Here is a 19,381-nt window from a genome sequence, read left to right as displayed (position 1 = left end):
TGATGGTGAGTTTACTCTGATGCTCATTTGTCTTTCATAGGGATTTTAGTGGTGGAGGACTGTGTGTTACTGCTGTTCTTTGATTCTTGGTTCAACCTGTTCTGGTTCTTTAAGCTTATCCCTGTTTGTTGCTCAAATCTGGCCCTGAACCCAGTCATGGGTTACTGTCCTGCTTCAAAAGCCTTGAGGAGGGAGGCTATAAAGGCCGGAAAAAGACTTATTAATTTTCTCTCATGCATGTCCTTGGCTAGCCAGCAGATGGTGCTCCTCTACAGCCTTCTCAGTTCAAAACCTGGTTGGAATATATTCCCTTCAACAAGACTGGATCAACATGGTAGAGGATTCTACCTGGAGGCTAAAAGCCTTCAAGTTTAATTGCTCTTCAACCCCTGCTGGCAGTCCCTTCTGTTTTCCTGGGTACGAAATAAGACAAATCACTTCTGTGTCCTCAACAACCAGTCCTGGTCACTAGAGATGTAGACTGACAGGGTTGGGTCTGTTTAGTCCCTTGCTGGATCCCAAGGCAAGAGGTACAGAAACTAAATCAGTACATTTACAAAACAGAAGTTGAAAAAATACTTGAATTAACTACTGTCTATCTCTAATTGGCTACTAAATCTTTTCCTCTGGCTTCTAAACCACTGCTATCTGAAAGAACTTACTGTGGTGAAGAAAACTTTTTACATTTGCACTATCCAACATGGTAGCTTCTAGCTACCATATTGGTGTATTCATTTCCTTTGAATATACTACCAATTGATGAACAAGTCTGAATTATTTATAAATTAAAGTATTACTGAATTTACTTGACTATAAGAACTATGAATCAAGCTTTATCTGCACTTGGCTAGGTTCTATCAATCTGTAGATAAACTGCCTGATATATTTTAGCTGAAGTGCTGATAGAGATTAATGTTTATAAATAAAAGGACAATTTTTTAACTAACGAATTTTTTGTTTAAATCCATGAAGGATAATAATTTTTGTGAAGTGAAGTAAGAATATATGTTTGGTACCAGCGTACTGATATAAAAATGAGATCTGTCAACCATCCCCCAATTTAATCCATTTATTTGATAAAGAATATCTGAGTAGCTATATCCCAGGCACTGTTTGAAGAGTTAAGGACAGCAATGAATCAGACAAATGTTGCTCTTTCCTTCTCTAGAGAGACAATTATACCCAATTAAAACAAATACAAAGATAGAAAAGGAACAATTAGAAAATACTATGAATTTTTCTTTTCTCTTTAGGCTCATATGTCTTAGTAATTGCTTACAGAGATAAAAGCACTGTGACATAGAAAAATTATGGATTTGGAGTCAGACAATTCTATGTTCAAATCCTACTTTTCCACTTAATAGGTGTGTAATTTTAAGCAAATTACTTCACTCTGTGTATGTTAGTGTCTTTATTAGAATGGAAATAATATTTGCCCAACAGTATTTTTGAAGTATTAAGTGAAACACCAATATATACATTTTCAACCACTTTTCTTTTCTTTCATTCTGGCACTCAAAATAAGTCTAAGGTATTAAGATTACTCGAGGGGATGATTGCAATATCCCCAACTTAAAGTTGTGTTTTACTTAATGTTAACAAAGCATTTTCATTCTCATCATTTACTTTGTTCATTTTATTTTATTTTATTAAAGATTTATTTATTTATTTAATTCCCCCCGCCCCCGGTTGTCTGTTCTCTGTGTCTATGTGCTGCATCTTGTTTCTTTGTCCGCTTCTGTTGTCATCAGCGGCACGGGAAGTGTGGGCGGTGCCATTCCTGGGCAGGCTGCACTTTCTTTTGCGCTGGGTGTCTCTCCTTACGGGGTGCACTCCTTCGTGTGGGGCTCCCCTACGCGGGGGACAACCCTGCGTGGCAGGGCACTCCTTGCGCGCATCAGCACTGCACATGGGCTAGCTCCACACGGGTTAAGGAGGCCTGGGGTTTAAACCGCGGACCTCCCCTGTGGTAGACGGATGCCCTAACCACTGGGCCAAGTCCGTTTCCCTACTTTGTTCATTTTAATATTGAGTTTAAAATACTAATTCACTGTTCATATAAAATATACTTAAATAAGGGTATAATTCATATACCATAAAATTAGCTCTTTTAAAGTATACAATTGAGTGGTTTTCCATATATATACAGAATTGTACAACAATCAACACTAATTTCAGAACATTTTTATCACTCCTGAAAGACACCCCATTTCCCCCTCCCACCAGCCCCTGGGCAAAAGTGATTGTAATTTCTGTTCCTATGTATTTCCTATTCTGGACATTTTATATAAATGGAATCATAAACATGCTGCCTTTTATATCTGCTTCTTTAACTCAAGGTCTACCCACATCGTAGTATATAACAAACATTATTTCATTCCTTTTTAAAGGTTGCACAAAATTCCATTGTAAGGATATATCATATTTGTTTATCCATCAGTTGATGGATATCTGGGTTCTTTTCACTTTTTGGCTACTACAAATAATGTTACTATGAACATTTATGTACAAGTTTTTGGGTAGACATGCTTTCAGTTCTTTTGGTATATACCCAGGAATAGAACTGCTGGGTTTTATAACTATGTTTAACTTTTTGAGGAATTGCAAAATTGTTTTCCAAAGCAGTTGCACCATTTTACACTCCCATTAGTGATGTATAAGGATTCCAGTTTCTCCACAGAGTGGCCAGCACTTGTTACTGTCTTTTGATTCTAGCTATCCTTGTGCGTATGAAGTGGTATTTCACTGCAGTTTTGATTTGCATTTACCTAATGACTAATGATGTCTAACCATGTTTTCATAGACTTATTTACTAGCTATTTGTCCACCTTCTTTGAAGAAATGTTTATTCAAGTCCTGTGCCCATTTTTAAATTGGGTTGTCTTTTTTACAGTTGAGTTGTAGGAGTTCTTTTTTCAAAAATATATGCTGGATACAAGTTTCATCAGATAAATAATTTGCAAAATTTTCTCCCATTCTGCAGGTGGTCTTTCACTTTCTTGATAGTATCCTTTGAAATACAAAAGTTTTTCAACTTTGAGGATGTCCAATTTATTTAATTTTTTCTTTTCTCACTTGTGCTTTCAGTGTCATATCTTGCAAGATCAGGAAGAGAAATTCCATTACTTCCTATATATTCTATAGTGAGAATAATTCCTGTCTGATTAGTAGGTAACTGCAGTTAGTCAGCTCCTGTAGAAATTGTTAACTTTTAAGAAATACATTTTGGGTTGAAGAAATAAAGAAGTAATAACTTGTAAGCCACACTAAATAATACCATCAACCTAAAAATTACCCACAGAGACTTGAAAATTCTATTAATATAAAGTGATTCTGATAAACTTCTGCAATAAGAGCTATTAAATGAAAAGGAGGCTCCTTTACAAAGATGATTTTTCTCACAACTTTTTTGTGTTATAAGATTTTAAAATTAAGCAAAAATTTTTTTTGCCACAAACTGTATACATGTCTTCATAAACAGAGGGTGAGTTTTGCTTCTAACTTTTTTAACAACCCCTTTCACCAATAAACTATGGTGATAATATGTTCATAATGCTATATTGTATACCTCCTTACCACCAAATAAAATGCTCATAAATCTGTTTCCTGCAATTGTGTATTGGTGTGATTTAAAAAAAAAAAAAAAAGAACACTTTGAAAATGGAAAATACACACACACATGACAGAAAAATATACAAGAAACTCTAAACAGGGACTGATGCCAGAAAAAAAAAAAGGTTTACATTTCATTATATACCTTCTTACTGTTTGAATGACTTTTAATCATATGAAATTTATTCCTTTTGCAATTAAAAACACTCCTAGAAATTAGAAAAAGAAAAAAAAAATACCACCATGTAATTCCAAATGTAAACACACACATATCACAGAAAAAAAAAGACCCGAACAGATGTATACCAAACTGATAATAGTGGTGGTTCTGAGGAGAGAGGGATGGTGGGTAAGAGGTATAAAAAGGAATTTTTACTTTATCTGAACTGTTTAACTTTTAAAAATGTTTTTATTCAAGTACATCAGAAAAGCACACAAATCATTATTGTACAGCTCAGTAAGAAAATAAAGTGAACATAACCTTTCTAATTATTGCCCCCAGGACAAGAACTAGAGGTTGACCAGCACTCCTAGAAGACTCCTCCCTTATATCTTCATCCTAAGTTCCCTTCCCTCCAAAGAGGTACCTCTTCCTCAAACTAAAAATTAGTTTGCCAGCTTTTGAACTTTATATAAATAGAATCATACAATATGTATTGTTTTCCATCTAGATTTTTTTTTGGCTCAACATTATATGTGTGAGATATTCAGGTATCTGCCCATATCATAATCTTTGCTACCTAACAGTCTACTGTATGAATATACCTTAATTTCTGTATCTGTTGACAGAAATTTGAGTTTCCAGTTTTTGACTATTCTTCAAGAACATTTTTGTACATGGCTTTTGTTGTATATGTGCATTCATTTCTCTTGAGTATACCTACAGGGGAACTGCATGAGTCATAAGGAATATATTTGTTCAAAAGGTAGCTGCTATTAATTTTTATTATCTCTAATTATACATCTGCCAAACACCTCAAATTCACTTAACTTCTTTATTACTTCCTCAAGCTCTTGGTACTTGGTACTACTTCTGTCTTCCTTATTGCAGAAGACTGTATTACCTTCCCCAAATATTTGCTGCCTTTCCTTAAAGTAAGATTATTTTTCCACACATACTGCCAAAAAGGTTTTACAGTCCCATAAGCACTATGTGTTGGCAGTTGCTCTACAGTCAAACCATCATTTGGAATTGTCAGATTTTAATTTTAGTTATTATGGTGTATGTATGCATGTACTCTTTGAACTTAAGAAGGAATATTCATCCAACTCTTGTGTGAATGAAAATAAATTTCAAAGAATGAAGGTATAAAAACATTTTCTAAGTTTTTTGTGCATGTGAGGGAGGGAAGGGAAGAGCCATCTTCTTAATAGTTATTTTTGGACACAACTTTGGAAATACTTGGGTTTGAGGAGTTTAAAATTAGCTAATTCATTTAAATTGATGTTTAATAATCAGTAGTAGTATTTCATATTTACTCCCATTTTCTCGGACTAAAAATGTAATTATAAAAATATTTTATTGCCACCGTTGATACATTCTTCAATATTTTAAATATCTTCCTTGTGCCTACTCCACAGAGATACGTAGGAATCACGACTATGTGACAAACCATAAACTATCAGATTGTTTAGATACAATTAGTATCAGATTGTTTAGATACAATTAGTTCCCAAATAGTTATTATGCCTTCCTCTTAGGTAATGTCTGAATAAAATAGCTATTCTTTACAGTATCTCATATGTGTTTGTAAACATGTAATTGACCACTTAATACTCTATATGCCTATATAGTCCAGAAACTAGTGCATTAATGACTGCCTGTGGTATACAGAAATAATTTTATGTTAGCTGCAAAGTTGGTCACGAAGCATCCATACATAACATGCCCAATCTTCTTGGGATGATTCATGAGACTAATTAAAGGTCTGGGAAGGAAAGAAGTTTGGAGGTATATTTTGAGGGAGAAAAATGCAAATTAAAATCTCAACAAAGATAGTTTTACATTTAGTAAAAATTAAGAAACCTGACAATGTAATGGGGCTGTGAAGCAATGTGATCCCTCACACACTGCTGATATAACTGTATTTATTAAATATCTGACAATATTTAATAAAGCTAAAAATGTGTATAACCCAAATCTAATGAATATCCATCAGAAATTCTTATAGGTGCATACAAGGGCACACATATATATTGCAGCATTTTATAATAATGAGAAACCTGGAAACAATATAAATGTCCCAAAGCAGGGAAATGGACAGACTTTGGTGACTAATACAAGAGAATAATGGAATACCATATAGTGGCACTCTGTTGGGCGTGGGGGTGGGGGTAGGGGGAAGGAGAGAGAAATAAATAAATAATCTTAAAGAAAAAATTAACCATAAAAAAAAATAATGGGTATATAAAAGCATGTCCATCAAGAATATTAAAACAAGGAATATTAAAGAGATATTCAACTTAAGAGGAAATGATCTATAAATTTATATTTCTTTTTCAAGAAAGCATATGAGAAATTTTGCAACATTATAATTCTGCTGATTTTGGAAAATGATGGATATGATACTCTCTACTTTCTGTATACTTGAAATATTTTATAATTAAAAAGTAAAGATATGAGATTAAACATTACAGACAGGGTACCTGATAAAGGCTTTGAATGTTATATTCTATGTTTTGGATTTGTGGTAAAAGCAAGAGGTAGTTAATGCAATTTTAAAATTAGATCACTGAAATCAAGCAAATAACCCTTGAGGAAAATTATTCTGGCTAACTATATAATTAAGTGGAATGGAGTGGGACACACCAAAAGAAGAACTGATTATCTATGTACCCCACCAACCATTAAAGTAATGAGGATTTATAGGATACCAACTGTGGAAATGTAAACAAAGTGGGGGAATCTGGGTATCTTTTGAAGAGAAAAAAAAAATTAACTTGGTAAGATAATAGAATTACAAAACTGGATGGGAATACAGAGAAAATAGTCCATTTTCACAGTTTTACAGATGGAAAAACTAAATAAAGCTCACATTTAGGTGGTTTACCCAAGGTTATACATCAAGTGGCAGAGTTAAGATTAGAATCTAGGTCTTCTGAACCTCGGTTTAATTCACTTTGGAGTAATAAAGAAAGTTAAATTTAAGTTCAGTATTTGAAAACACTTGGTTCTAGATAAATTATTATTCAGTTGACATTAGTAAAGCAATTCAGAAATGGTAACAACTGATTTACAGGATGAGTAAGTGAATTATTTTTCAACACCACTTGGTAGAACTGTTCACAATTCAGGGCAGTATAACCTACAAACTAGAGTGTTCTCTCAGAAATTTCTAACACCCACCCTCAACCCCAATCAGAACTCCCTTGGTACAAACTACCTCCTCCATTCCTGTGAAGGGAACTCTAATAACTTCATGTCTGTGGCTCAAGTCAGATCTTTCTTCTGAACACTAATCCCATTCATTTATCTATCATACTGATTAAGTGCATGATGTATGATCTTACAGACTTGGTTTTAAAATCCTCGTTTTTCTGTTTTTAGAAGCTATGCTACCAATCTAGTAATAAAATAATATAATACCTTTCTAATTTTTACTTTTTATAAAATGGGAATATTAATTCTACCTCACAGGACAGTTATAAAGATTAAATGAGATAATGCACATAAAGGGCTTGACTCAGTATTTGATACATAACAAGTGCTCAAATGGTAGCTATTATTTTTATTATCTGTATTTACATATCCCAAACACCTCAAATTCAACTGAACTCCTCCCATACTCAAACCCCAAACTTGCAACTTCTTCTGTTTTTCTTATTGTAGAAGACTGTATTATTTTCCTAGATATTTTCTCTGTCTCCCTAGGGTAACATAATCCTCCCCCAGCCCAGTGGTGAGAGGCTGGGCCATATGACTGACTTTGGTCAGTGAAATGTAGTTCGCCATGATCTCTGACACCCTACCAAGAACATTATATGTGGAGTCTGCTCTGTCAGCCTGGTCTCAAATAATATAATGCAGAGCAGAGCCACAGCTGACCTGTGATGGACATATGGTATGAGCAATAAATTTTTGGCAAAATATTGAGATTTACAGACTGTTACCACAACATAACCTTGCCTATTCTGACAAATAAGACTTACCTTGGCATTTGGCACACCATCCATTCAAATATTTGACAGATATAGGCATTACATATCTTGTCATAACTTACAAAATTGTGCAGGAGAGAACATAAAACTACAATGTAAACTATAATCCATGCTTAGTGGCAATGCTCCATAATGTGTTCATCAATTGTAACAAATGCTTCACACTAATGAAGGATGCTCTTAACGTGGGAAAATGTGGAAGGAGTAGGGAGTGGGGCATACGGGAATCTCCTATTCTTTTAGGTAACATTTATGTTATCTAAGCATCTTTTTTAAAAAAATTTAAAAAGTATATATATAAAGACTGGGGAAATTTTTATCTCCTCTCTCTTTTGTTCCACCAAATTGTTTCACCAATTCCTGTCAACTCTACCTTCTTAATATTTCTCAAATTATACATTATTAACATATCAAAAAGTTCCTGACTTGAGACAATGGAATGCCTGTTGTTAAGTCTGTTACTAACCTTTACCTCTAGTTGTTATCTACCTCTGTTCAGTTGCTTACATTCTATTAGAGCTACTGGTCCTCTTTCTTATGTTTACATTTTAGAATGTATTCTTCATAACTATCTGCTAGTTTTCTGATCCACTGCTTACTGTAACTACTGATATAGAAATAGCTATAGAGTTCTTCAGTCTTTCAAACATTTATTGAGGGTTTCAATTCAGATTCAGTAAACATTGACTGATCCCCCTCATTCTCATTTCACTGTGATAGTTACAGCCACTCTCCGTACTATAGAGAAGCAGAAACGCTCAGAGAAGGTGAATAACTTTTCTTAGGACATCCAAATCTATCAACCAAGACCAGTGTTTTTTCCACTAATCTTTATCTCTCTCCCTATCAAACTACAAGGCATTCCGCTATTAGAATTCAAGGCTTTCCTTCAACTCCTGAAACCTCTTTTTCTCAAACCCTATCTAAAATTCTTTCCTCTAGACCCAATGACCCCACCTAATCCATCAAATATTGCTCTAGAAGATTTTTCTATTGCCAGCTCCTTGCTCTTTATTGATCCATACCACTGCTGCTATATTCTTGCCAGGACACCCTCAAGAGTTCAAGATTTTGCCAACAGAATTTCCTTTTGCAGGGAAAAGAGAAGAAGACTTAAAAAGGCAACCTGGTCTTACTTTCTGCCTGTTGTATTCCCCTTAACAGAGTATACAACTGTAACAACTATATCAATGTACTGTAATTAAATGCTTAATATATTCTTTTATGCATTAGTCTAGAAACAACTTGAGGCCAGTATGATGATTAGGCTATTGTATCAACTCGGCCAGGTAACTGTGCCCAGGTAACAGTGTTTCAAGGAAGCACTGGGCTAACTGTAATAATGGACTTTATGGACTTTAGTTACCATTGACTTTACTGTAGTGGTAAAACATAGACAGCTGGTTATAATTACATCAATCAGGGAGATAGCAAAATATGACTAGTGTTTTGCTTAGTTTCCCAAGGAGGCAGTATGAGTAATATATAGGAGTACACACTTTGTGTGATCTTAAGCAAATTATCTAGCTTTTCTGAAATTTTTGTTTCATCTGCATTATAGGGACAGGTGTACCTATCTTATAGGATTGTCAAAAGAATTAAAAGAGATCATACAAGGAAGCGGATTTGGCTCAACTGATAGAGTGTCCGCCTACCACACAGGAGGTCCAGGGTTCAAACCCAGGGACTCCTGACCTGTGTGGTGAGCTGGCTCATGCGCAGTGCTGTGTGCGCAAGGAATGCCGTGCCACACAGAGGTATCCCCTGCATAGGCGAGCCACAAGTGCAAGGAGTGCGCCCTGCAAGGAGAGCCGCCCCGCGCAAAAAAAAATGCAGCTTGCCCAGGAGTGGTGCCGCACACAGAGAGAGCTGACACAGCAAGATGATGCAACAAAAAAGAGACACAGATTCCTGGTGCTGCCGCTAAGAATACAAGCGGAAACAGGAATACAAAGCGAATGGACAGAGAGAGCAGACATCTGGGGGTGGAAGGGATAGAAATAAATAAAAAATAAAACTTAAAATAAATAAATTCTTAGCACAATATTTGTTAAATGCTCCTTTTCCTCTTCATTATTATTTATTATGCCCTTATTCTTTGTTTATTCACCTATGTGATTAACTATGTAAAGGGTAGTTTTGAGAATTTAGGACATTGCCTGGCACATAACAGGTACTTCTGAAAGTTCATTATTCCCATTCCTTTAGGATTTCTGGGGGAATGATGAGGCAATGTTACCAGAGAAACAAATTTTTAATTTTGGGAGGGGGGAATCTGGTGAGCAGAATAGAGTGGGAAGAAAAAGGATATACAGCATTATTATTATGTAATATAGGCAGTCATTTTATCACTGGAGTTATGATTTCATTGTATTTCGAAGTAATGAATAAAATCATTAGAATACAAGGATAAACTTAAGTTAAAAAAAAAACATTCAGGGACTAATCCATTGTTTGTCTAAACTAAGACAAAAATAACTTCAGTGGCAATGAAATACACACCCAAGACAATGTGACCATTAATTATTAAGATATTTAGAAGCTACTCTGAAAAAGTCTCATTAATTTTATCATCTTATAAAACCAAAACATTTAGAGCTGGAGTTTAAAAACACAAATAAATAAGAACACACTATCGTGAAGTTTGGTTCTACTTTCAAATTTGCATTGTTCTGAAATAAATACATTGTTCCAGATACAAGGAAATATGTATTTCAATTTCCTTACCTGTTGTGTTCCATCTGCACTTACAATAGGAGCAGATAGAAGAGATATATCACTACTTAAAATCTGAGTTGTATCCAGCAGTGGTGGATGTTCTGCCATTATCAATAAGACATTAATATACTGGATAATCCTCCAACTCTGAAAAACAAAAATATATACAGCCATTTGTATATATATCCTTAAAATATATTAAAATACAATACAACATTCAAGGTAAGTTTCAGTCTTTAACCTCAATAGGTGCTGTCAATGGAAATTCCACAATACTCTCGACCTTTTCCAGGTTTATTTCTTACAACCTAACCACTTGTTTTGTCAGTGCAGACAGTACACTCTAAGATTATCAGCAGCCTCTATTTATATTACTTTCCAATACATTTCTATACAAAAAAAAAACACATTTAGTTTATGGATTACTTTAGCTAAACACTAAAAAACAACTGAGTGAGGCAACTATATCACTGATTTTTTTTTTTCATGAGCAGAGGTGATTACAAAGACCCAATCTCCCCATCAATCTCTAGGGACTACATAAGAAGAATTATGATTTTTCACTGATTTCTCAGACAAAGAAAAATGGTAGGAAAATTTGTTCAAGATTAGGATAAGAATCTTCTTGCTTTAAGTTTTAAGCATTGATATTAGCCACTCTATTCTAGCTTTATTATTCTTTTCTACATGACATCTATTTTACAACAAAGCAACACATACATTTATTTAAAAATCTTTAACTGTAGACATAGTATCACTTATATAAAAAGAAAAGTTAAAGACTAGGTGTAAGCACCATTAGTCTACCAAAAACAATGTCAAAATTACATGTCAGCAAAGAGCACAAATGAGAACAATCAAAAATTGTTATCAAATCTACACTGGAAGGTAAAAAAACATTTTTGGATGTCTGCAGTATTCTACTATTCAGTAGTAAGTGTCAAGATATTTAACTTTTATAAGAGATTAAATTCAAGTCATTTATTTTTGAATCTTGAATCTTTGCAGATACACTCATACAAGTTGACTTAATCAAAATAACTTTTTATTTAATATGTAAAAACTGCTACATGATTTTTAAAAATATTCAATATGGTAGTAGTTACTTCAAGATTTTATATTTATGATCACAGTATGGAACACTATATTATTTAATAGTCCCATGACTTAAAATAATGTTTATATGAGTAAATACTCCTACCATGACCAATATTTTAAGTTACCAATGGTTTAAATACTGACCTGCAAATTCCTGAATTTTGAACACAAGTAAAAGTTGACTTCAGAATATCAGTTTATTTATATTCATAAGGATATCAATGTTCAACTATCTAAGTAGTAATAATAAAGTAAAATATTAACATTTGGAGAATCTGGGTGAAAAATACCTAGAAATCCTTGCGGTATTCTTACAAATTTTCTCTTACTCTAAAATTACACCAAAATAAACAATGCTTTAAAAAAATGACTGCCAGATAGACTGCAGATCTCTAAGTAAAAGGTAAAACAAAAAAGCTTCTAGAAGATAACACAGAAGAATATCTTAATAACCTTGGAACAGAGAAAGATCTCTAGGGTATAAAACATACTTCTTAAATGATAGTGTATGTGGACATAAATGATAAATTGAACTTCACTAAATGAAAAACTACTATTCATTTTTAAAACCCTTTAAGAGAATGAAAAAGGCAAGCCAGATTGGGAGAAGATCTTTGCAACAACATAAATGAAAAAGAGTACCTATTTAGAATATATAAAGGCCTCCTACAACTTGATTTGAAAAAAAAAAAGACAGCCAGTAGAAATATGGAGAAGGTATTTGAATAGGCTCTTCACAAAAGTATGAATTCAAAAGGCCAGTAAAGATATGAGAAGATTCCCAATCTCATTAATCATTAGGCAAAAGGAAATTAACATATCACTACAAACTGACTAGCATAATAAAATGAAACAGACTGACATTATCAAGTGTTAATGAGGCAATGGAGCACCTGGCACACTCATATGGGGTAGAAGTGAAAGAAAACTCATAAAATTACTTTGGAAAACAGTTTATTATCTACTAAAGTTGAACATATATACATTCCCTATGATCCAGTTACGATCCAGCTATTAGACTCCTGGTATATTCCAAAAAGAAAGGCATGCACATGTATACCAAAACAAAGTTCTTAGCAGAATTTTTCATTAATAGTCCAAAACTGTAAACAACCTGTGACAGTTTGAAGTTTTTTTGTGAATTCCAGAAAAGATCATGTTCTTAAACTAAGCCATTTCTGTGGGTGTCGTGCCCTTTGATTGCATTAGATTCATTTAAGGGATCTTTTAATTAGATCACCTTTGATTAGACCGATTTAGGGCCTCTGAGTGGACTAATTCAGTGAGGGGTGATGTCTCTGCCCTCTTGTTGGGTCTTATATAAACTGAGAACTGAAAGCAGAGCAAGAGGGCTGCCATTTTTACCCACCATGTGAGAAAGGACTCTAGGATCACCTCCATTTCCAGAAAGACAAAGAAGCTCCAAAAGGCTGAGAGAGGTTCCAGAGGTCACAGGCTGTGTGTGTTCTAAATCATCAGAGCACAGAGTCATGGAAAGAGGCCCCTAAGGCTAGACCATTAGCAGCTCAAAGCTGAAGAGAGGAGCCCTGCCATTTGCTTGATTGCCCAGAGCTGAGCTTATAGAGAAAGGAGCTGGAGGAGAAAGCAGAGGCCCGACTGAGAGCCACCATTTTGCCTTCCCACATTTTCACAGCCTTGGAACCGTGAGCTTTTACCCTCATAAATCCCCATTATAAAAGGCAACACATTTCTGGTATTTTTGCACTGGCAGCCCTTAACAAACTAAAACATAACGTATAAGTCCCTTGGCAGTAAAGGTTTAATGAACTGTGGCTAATTCATTATTACTAAACACCTATAAAAATGAATGAACTACTGATACAGGAAACAGAGGCAGGCTAGTTTAGGGAATGGGAAGACAAGTCGAAAACCTGGCAGAAAAACATGGCGGCAAAACATGTGGCTATGGAACCCTGCCTGGAAACCCCGAGAGAAAGACCCCACCAGAAGGAAGGCTGCTGGAAGAACCCCGTGAGAACCCGGACATGAGAACTCCATTTGGAACAAGAGTTCATCTGGGGTCAAGGGAAGCCCCGGATATCCTTTAGGGGCCTCATCACTGGGTCCCCTGAGGAACTGATGGGTGGTGTAATCAATCAGAACAGCAAACAGCTAAGACCCCTCCCCTGAACATTAGCAAGGGGAGGAACAATAAATGGCTTAAAAAGTAACCACACAAACAAAATCTCTCTCTCTCTGCCAGGAGCAGCCCACACCTACACCTTGGGATGCATAATCTGTTATTTTCTCTCATTTCTGTTCTCTTCCCCCATTTTCTTGAGTAAACAACTGGCCTAACTAAACCAGCATGTCCTTAAATTCTTTTATGCAACATAGCCAAGAACCTAGAGGAATCTGGCTTCAGAAACAACATGGATAAATTTCACAAATACAATAAAGACACAAAAGAATATATACTGCACATTTTTCTTTTTAAAAGGGCAAAACCAGATTTAAAAAAATCTATGGTGTTAAAAATTAAAAGACCAGTTACCTTTGGGAAGGAAGAAAACAAAGAGACTGAGGATGGGGATGGGACATGAAAGCAGTCTCTTGGGTACTGGTAGTGCTCTATCTTGACCTAGGTGGTTGTTACATGGTAATTACTAATGGATTATTCACTGAGGTGAACACTGATATTTATGTACTTTTCTGTGTATATTAAACTTTTTCAATAAAATTATTTTTAAAAAGTTAAAATGATGCTTGATACAGGTTTTTGGAGCTATCTTTTGTCAGGTTAGCAAAGTTTCCTTCTATTGCTGGTCTATTAGGGATTTTTACAATCATGAATGGGTGTTCAATTTTATCAAAAAATTTTTCTGCATTTGAGATGATAATGTTCTTTTTCTCCTCTCTTATCTGTTAATTTGGTTACTTATACTTAAGGATTTTCTAATATTAAACCCCTCTTTAACTCTATGGATAAACCCAAGTTGCTATGATCTTTTTGACATATTGCTGGATATAATTTGATAATACTTGGCTAGAATTCTTGCACTTATTTTCAATTTAAATCAACCTAGTCATGTCTCATACTACCCTTTTATAAAATGTATTAGAGAGCATCCCCCTATTTTTCTTTAGAGGACTTAGTGTAACACTGGAATGTTCTGTTCCTTCAAGTTTTTGTTTAACTCACTAAAAAAAAAAATCATTCTGGAACTTGTTTTTGTGTTTCTGTGTGTGTGGTAAGATTTTAAATTATTGTTTCAATTTATTTAATAAGTATAGGACACTTAAGGTAATTTCCGCTAAGATATCAAATATATTGGGAGAAAGTTGCTCAGCCATTCTCTAAATGGCCTTTCACTTTCTTAATTTAACAGAGATCTGACCCCCCCTAAACCACTGCTTTCCCTGAAGATATTTTAAGTGGTAGTTTTTTTTTTGTTTTTTCCCCTCCCATAGTCCCTGTATTTCTGAGCCCCCCATAGTCCTTATATCTCTGATGGAATAGGTGACCCCTGGTTCCTTGTTGTCACTTCCATAACATTCTCCCACACTTCTCCCAGAAATCCAGCTTTGAATCCCATGTCCTCAAATTACAACACTCATGAATGTCTCTTGTTATAGTCCTCTGCTAAACTCTATCACTTATCCTCATTCTTAGAAAATTTTAATTTTAGTTCCTGGCTTACTGTCATTGTCTCAAGAACCACTACTGTCATAATTTTTAGTTGATACATAATATTCTAATACCCTGCTACCTTATCTTCTCCAACAATCTTGTCCTCCATCCTTGGCCTCTTACGCTCATGTTATATTCCTGACCATGTGGGAATTTTCTAAATCTTAACTTCAACCATTCTACTTTGTAATAACCAAAGTGCCCACTTCCTTTAGTACAATGACTCCAGTGAGTCATTTATGAAGAAATTTATGAAGACATAAATTTCATTAATTGTGCCACCTTTCCCAGTTTCTCAACACTATCCCCAAAGAAGTCTTTACTCTCTTTGCATATAAAGATTCCTTTGCTCTTTCTCTACCTTCACTGAATTTGTTTGGTAAAACCACAACCCTGCTTAAACTTTGCACTTACATTGCACCTGCAGCCCTGCTTCTGAATGTGATAGAGAAAAACAACCATACTGACTGGTCTCACTTCAGGCAACAAGAGACACCAATGTTGAGATTAGACAGATGCTGGAATTATCTGACAAAGATTTTATAGCAACCATTCTAAAAATGCTTCAATGAAAATTACAAGTACACTTAAAAGTGAAAAAATAAAAAGTCTCAGCAAAGAAATAATAAATATAAAGGAGTACCAAGTAGAAATTTTAGAACTGGAAAGATAATCATAAAATTTTTAAAAGCTCATAGATGAGCCCATTAGCAGAAGAGAGACGACTAAGGAAAGAGTATCAGTGAAATTTAACATAGAAATATCTTTCTGAGCAAGTGAAAGAAAAAAAACTAAAAGAAAAAAGAACAGGACTGGAGCAGAGGAAACGAGATTGAGAGGTGAAGAGTTTTCTAGTTTGTATTTTATTATGGAAATAATGAAAGTGCTCTAATAATGATTGAAGTGATGATTGCACAACTATATGATTATACCAAATACAATTGACTGCACCGTTTGGATGAACTGTATGCTTTATTAATATGTACCAATAAAATCTGTTTGTATTTTTAAAAAATGAACAGGGCTTCCTGTGGGACATTAACAAAAGAGCTAGGGGAGCAGATGTTGCTTAAGTGGTTTAGCACCTGCTTCCCAAGTATGAGGTCCTGGATTCAATCCCTGGTACCTTTAAAAAAATAAATAAAAAAAAAATAAAATAAAATTTGTGTCCCTGGAGTCCTAGAAAGAGAAAAGAAAAAGTGTAATGCTGAAAGAATACTCAAAGAAATAAAGGCTGAATATGTCCCAAATTGGGCAAAGGACAAAAGAAATGCAGATCAAAGCACATCATAATCAAACTTCTGAAAACTAAATACACATAAAAAAACTTAAAAGCAGCGAGAGAGAATGATACATTACTTATATAGGATAGCAATTAAAATGGCAGTGGATTTCTCATCAGAAACCCTATAGCTCAGAAGGAAGTGACACAACATTTTCAAGCACTGAAAGAAAAGAACTGTCAACCAGAATCCTATATCAGATGAAGATATTCTTAGGCATGAAGGTGTTGTAGAAGTTGAGAGAGGTTTAATTATTTGTGTATAGAAAGGCCAGGACTCAGGAATGATTTTGAGAAGGAAAAAATGATTTACTGATGGCCAGCCAGACTCGGGAGTTTTCTGTTTCAAACCTGAGCCCCAACAAGAATTTTGAGTTCTTTTTATATAGAGAGGAAGGGCGAAATGGTTCTTTTGTTTCAGTGCTCAATAGGCTTGAATTAGCATATATTTTCCACATCCTAGATAAGCTTTTAGCATGGACTTCATATATTCTAGATAAGCTTTTAGCACATTTGGTTTGCATTTTCCCTGAATATTTAAAGTTTATAGAGTTTGCATTGATAAACTGTTTCCCAGGACTGGAGTTGTTGCCACGGTCACCAAGGGTAGGACTACAGCCTCTTTCCATCCCACACCCACAAGTCAGGACACAGACAGCTTAGGTTATCTACGGAGAGATAAACAGCCTTCCACCCATAGCCCACATCGAAGGTAAAATGAAAACATTCTCAGATGAAGGAAAACTCAGGGAATTTGCCACCAGCAGACCTACTCCAAAACAAATGCTTACAAAAATCCCTGCAAACAGAAGGGAATGATACAGGCAAAAATTTGGAACATCAAAAAAACAGAAAGTTTACATGCTGAGTTTGGCTTCGAGACTGGCCACATTTGAGTAACATGAAGGCTGACAGAAGGAAATTCCCAGGCACAAAGTTGCTCTAGGCCTTGTTCTTATTTTGGGTTTATCAGCTCACAAGCATAGTCATTAGCATCTGGGGCTCACTGTTGAACCCTCACTCCCTCCCGGTCCCCACCACTGTACCTGGGAGACTGTCGCTACTCCCCTAGGGACCACGACAGAGCACCACTGGCCAGGAACCCAGTACCCCCCCTACTGTGGTTTTTAATTGTTGCCACTATGAGTATATCCAAACATTACCATGCACCCTGGACATATGTTCTGTACAGCTCCCTGTCAGTCATATATCACCTGTCATTGGTATCCCATACCAGTATCCCTCCATTGCCATTGTTGAAACACTCTGTGATCCAGAACTCCCCGAAATTTGAAGCCCAATATAATGTCATGGTCCCTTACTAGGGAATGGCATATAGCGATGAGTTTAAAGGATAGATAAAGAACTTGGATAAAGTTAGATAAAGAACTTAGATAAAGAATGTTGACTTGAAAAAATTCCACATCCTATTTTTTTCCGGGGATGAGCCTCCCTGGCAACGAGGGACCACTATCAACTACCAACTGATGATGCAACTGGAAAATGACCTTATACGGAAGGTTCAATGCGGATCAGCAGAATATCCATGCCTACATAAAATACCATGACTTTAAAATGCTGTTTGACCTAAAGTAAGGGGGAAATGGAAAGGAGAAATGAGTTTATATGGCTACGAGTTTCTAAAAAAGAGTCTGGAGGCTGGCAGAAGGTTTGCCCTCATGCACAACTGAGCAGAGTCAGAGAGACAGATAAAGCAGATACAACCCCCAGATATTGGTTCCTTTGAGGGCTAAAGAGACCCATGGGAGTTATGGTCATGGCCGATGGGGTTAACTACCAGGGCAGATGGCCCCTCTTTGGAAATGGTGTTTATGTGTGATGAATCTGGACTCAGATGGGATCTCCCTTCATAAGACTTTCATGCTAATGTGCTGGAGGTGCAGTTAATGTTGGGGTTTAAGATATATTTAGGGGATTTGAATCTCTGGACTGACAATGTGATAGCCAGATCTTGAGCCTCAACAGACTCCAGCACCTACAATCTGATTTATTGGACTTACCACACTCAGCTAAGATGGAGTTGAAGAAGGACAACCACCACACCATGGAGCCTAGAGTGATTACAACTGAAAATGGGAGGATTGCATCCAGCATCCAGGTGGAATCTGACCCTCCTCTTGACATAGAGGTGCAATGGACACAACCAATCCAATGTCCACATAGAAGAGGTGGCATTGGATTGGGAAAAGTGGACATAATGGACAAAGGGTATGGGGAAAGGCAGGAAGAGATGAGAGGTAGAGGCGTCTTCGGGACATGGAGCTGCCCTGGATGGTGCTTCAGAGGTAATCACCGGACATTGTAAATCCTCACAGGGCCCACTTGATGGAATAGAGGAGAGTATGGGCCATGATGTGAACCAATGTATATGAGGTGCAGAGGTGCCCAAAGATGTACTTACCAAATCCAATGGATGTGTCATGATGATGGGAACGAGTGTTGTTGGGGGGGGGGGAGAGGGGGGGTGGGGGGGTGGGGTTGAATGGGACCTCACATATATATTTTTAATGTAATATTATTACAAAGTCAATAAAAAAATAAAAAAAAAAAAAAAACAAAACAGAAAGTATAAAAATACATACCCTTTCCTCTTGTATTTTTGAAATTGCATTTGAAATTGAGGCAAAACTGCAACACTTTCTGATGCGGTTCTCAAAATATACAGAGAAAGTATTTAAAACAATAATATTATAAAATGGGGGGGGGACAAAAGGAATTGAATAGATATGAGGTTTCTATATTTCACTGGAACTGGTAAAAAAAAACCACAAACCAGTAGTTTGTGATAAGTCACATATGTATAATTTAATATTTAGAGCAACCACTGAAAAGACCACAAA

General features: G+C 35.7%; 1 protein-coding gene across 6 annotated transcripts in view; it reads right to left on the bottom strand.

The window, feature by feature from the left end:
• Nucleotides 1-19,381, bottom strand: part of FNDC3A (fibronectin type III domain containing 3A) — a 216,516-nt gene that overhangs the window by 141,716 nt on the left and 55,419 nt on the right. For all 6 annotated transcript variants that reach the window (XM_058276709.2, XM_058276710.2, XM_058276713.2 and 3 more), the window contains one exon: nt 10,498-10,635. In XM_058276709.2, coding sequence (XP_058132692.1) covers nt 10,498-10,596 — 99 coding nt within the window. In that variant the 5' untranslated portion in view covers nt 10,597-10,635. The remainder of the gene's footprint in view (nt 1-10,497; nt 10,636-19,381) is intronic.

This window comes from Dasypus novemcinctus, chromosome 15, assembly GCF_030445035.2.
Source record: "Dasypus novemcinctus isolate mDasNov1 chromosome 15, mDasNov1.1.hap2, whole genome shotgun sequence".
NCBI classification, from domain to species: domain Eukaryota; kingdom Metazoa; phylum Chordata; class Mammalia; order Cingulata; family Dasypodidae; genus Dasypus; species Dasypus novemcinctus.
The sequence above is the reverse complement of the archived record's forward strand: the minus strand, read 5'-3'. Positions and strand labels throughout refer to the sequence as shown.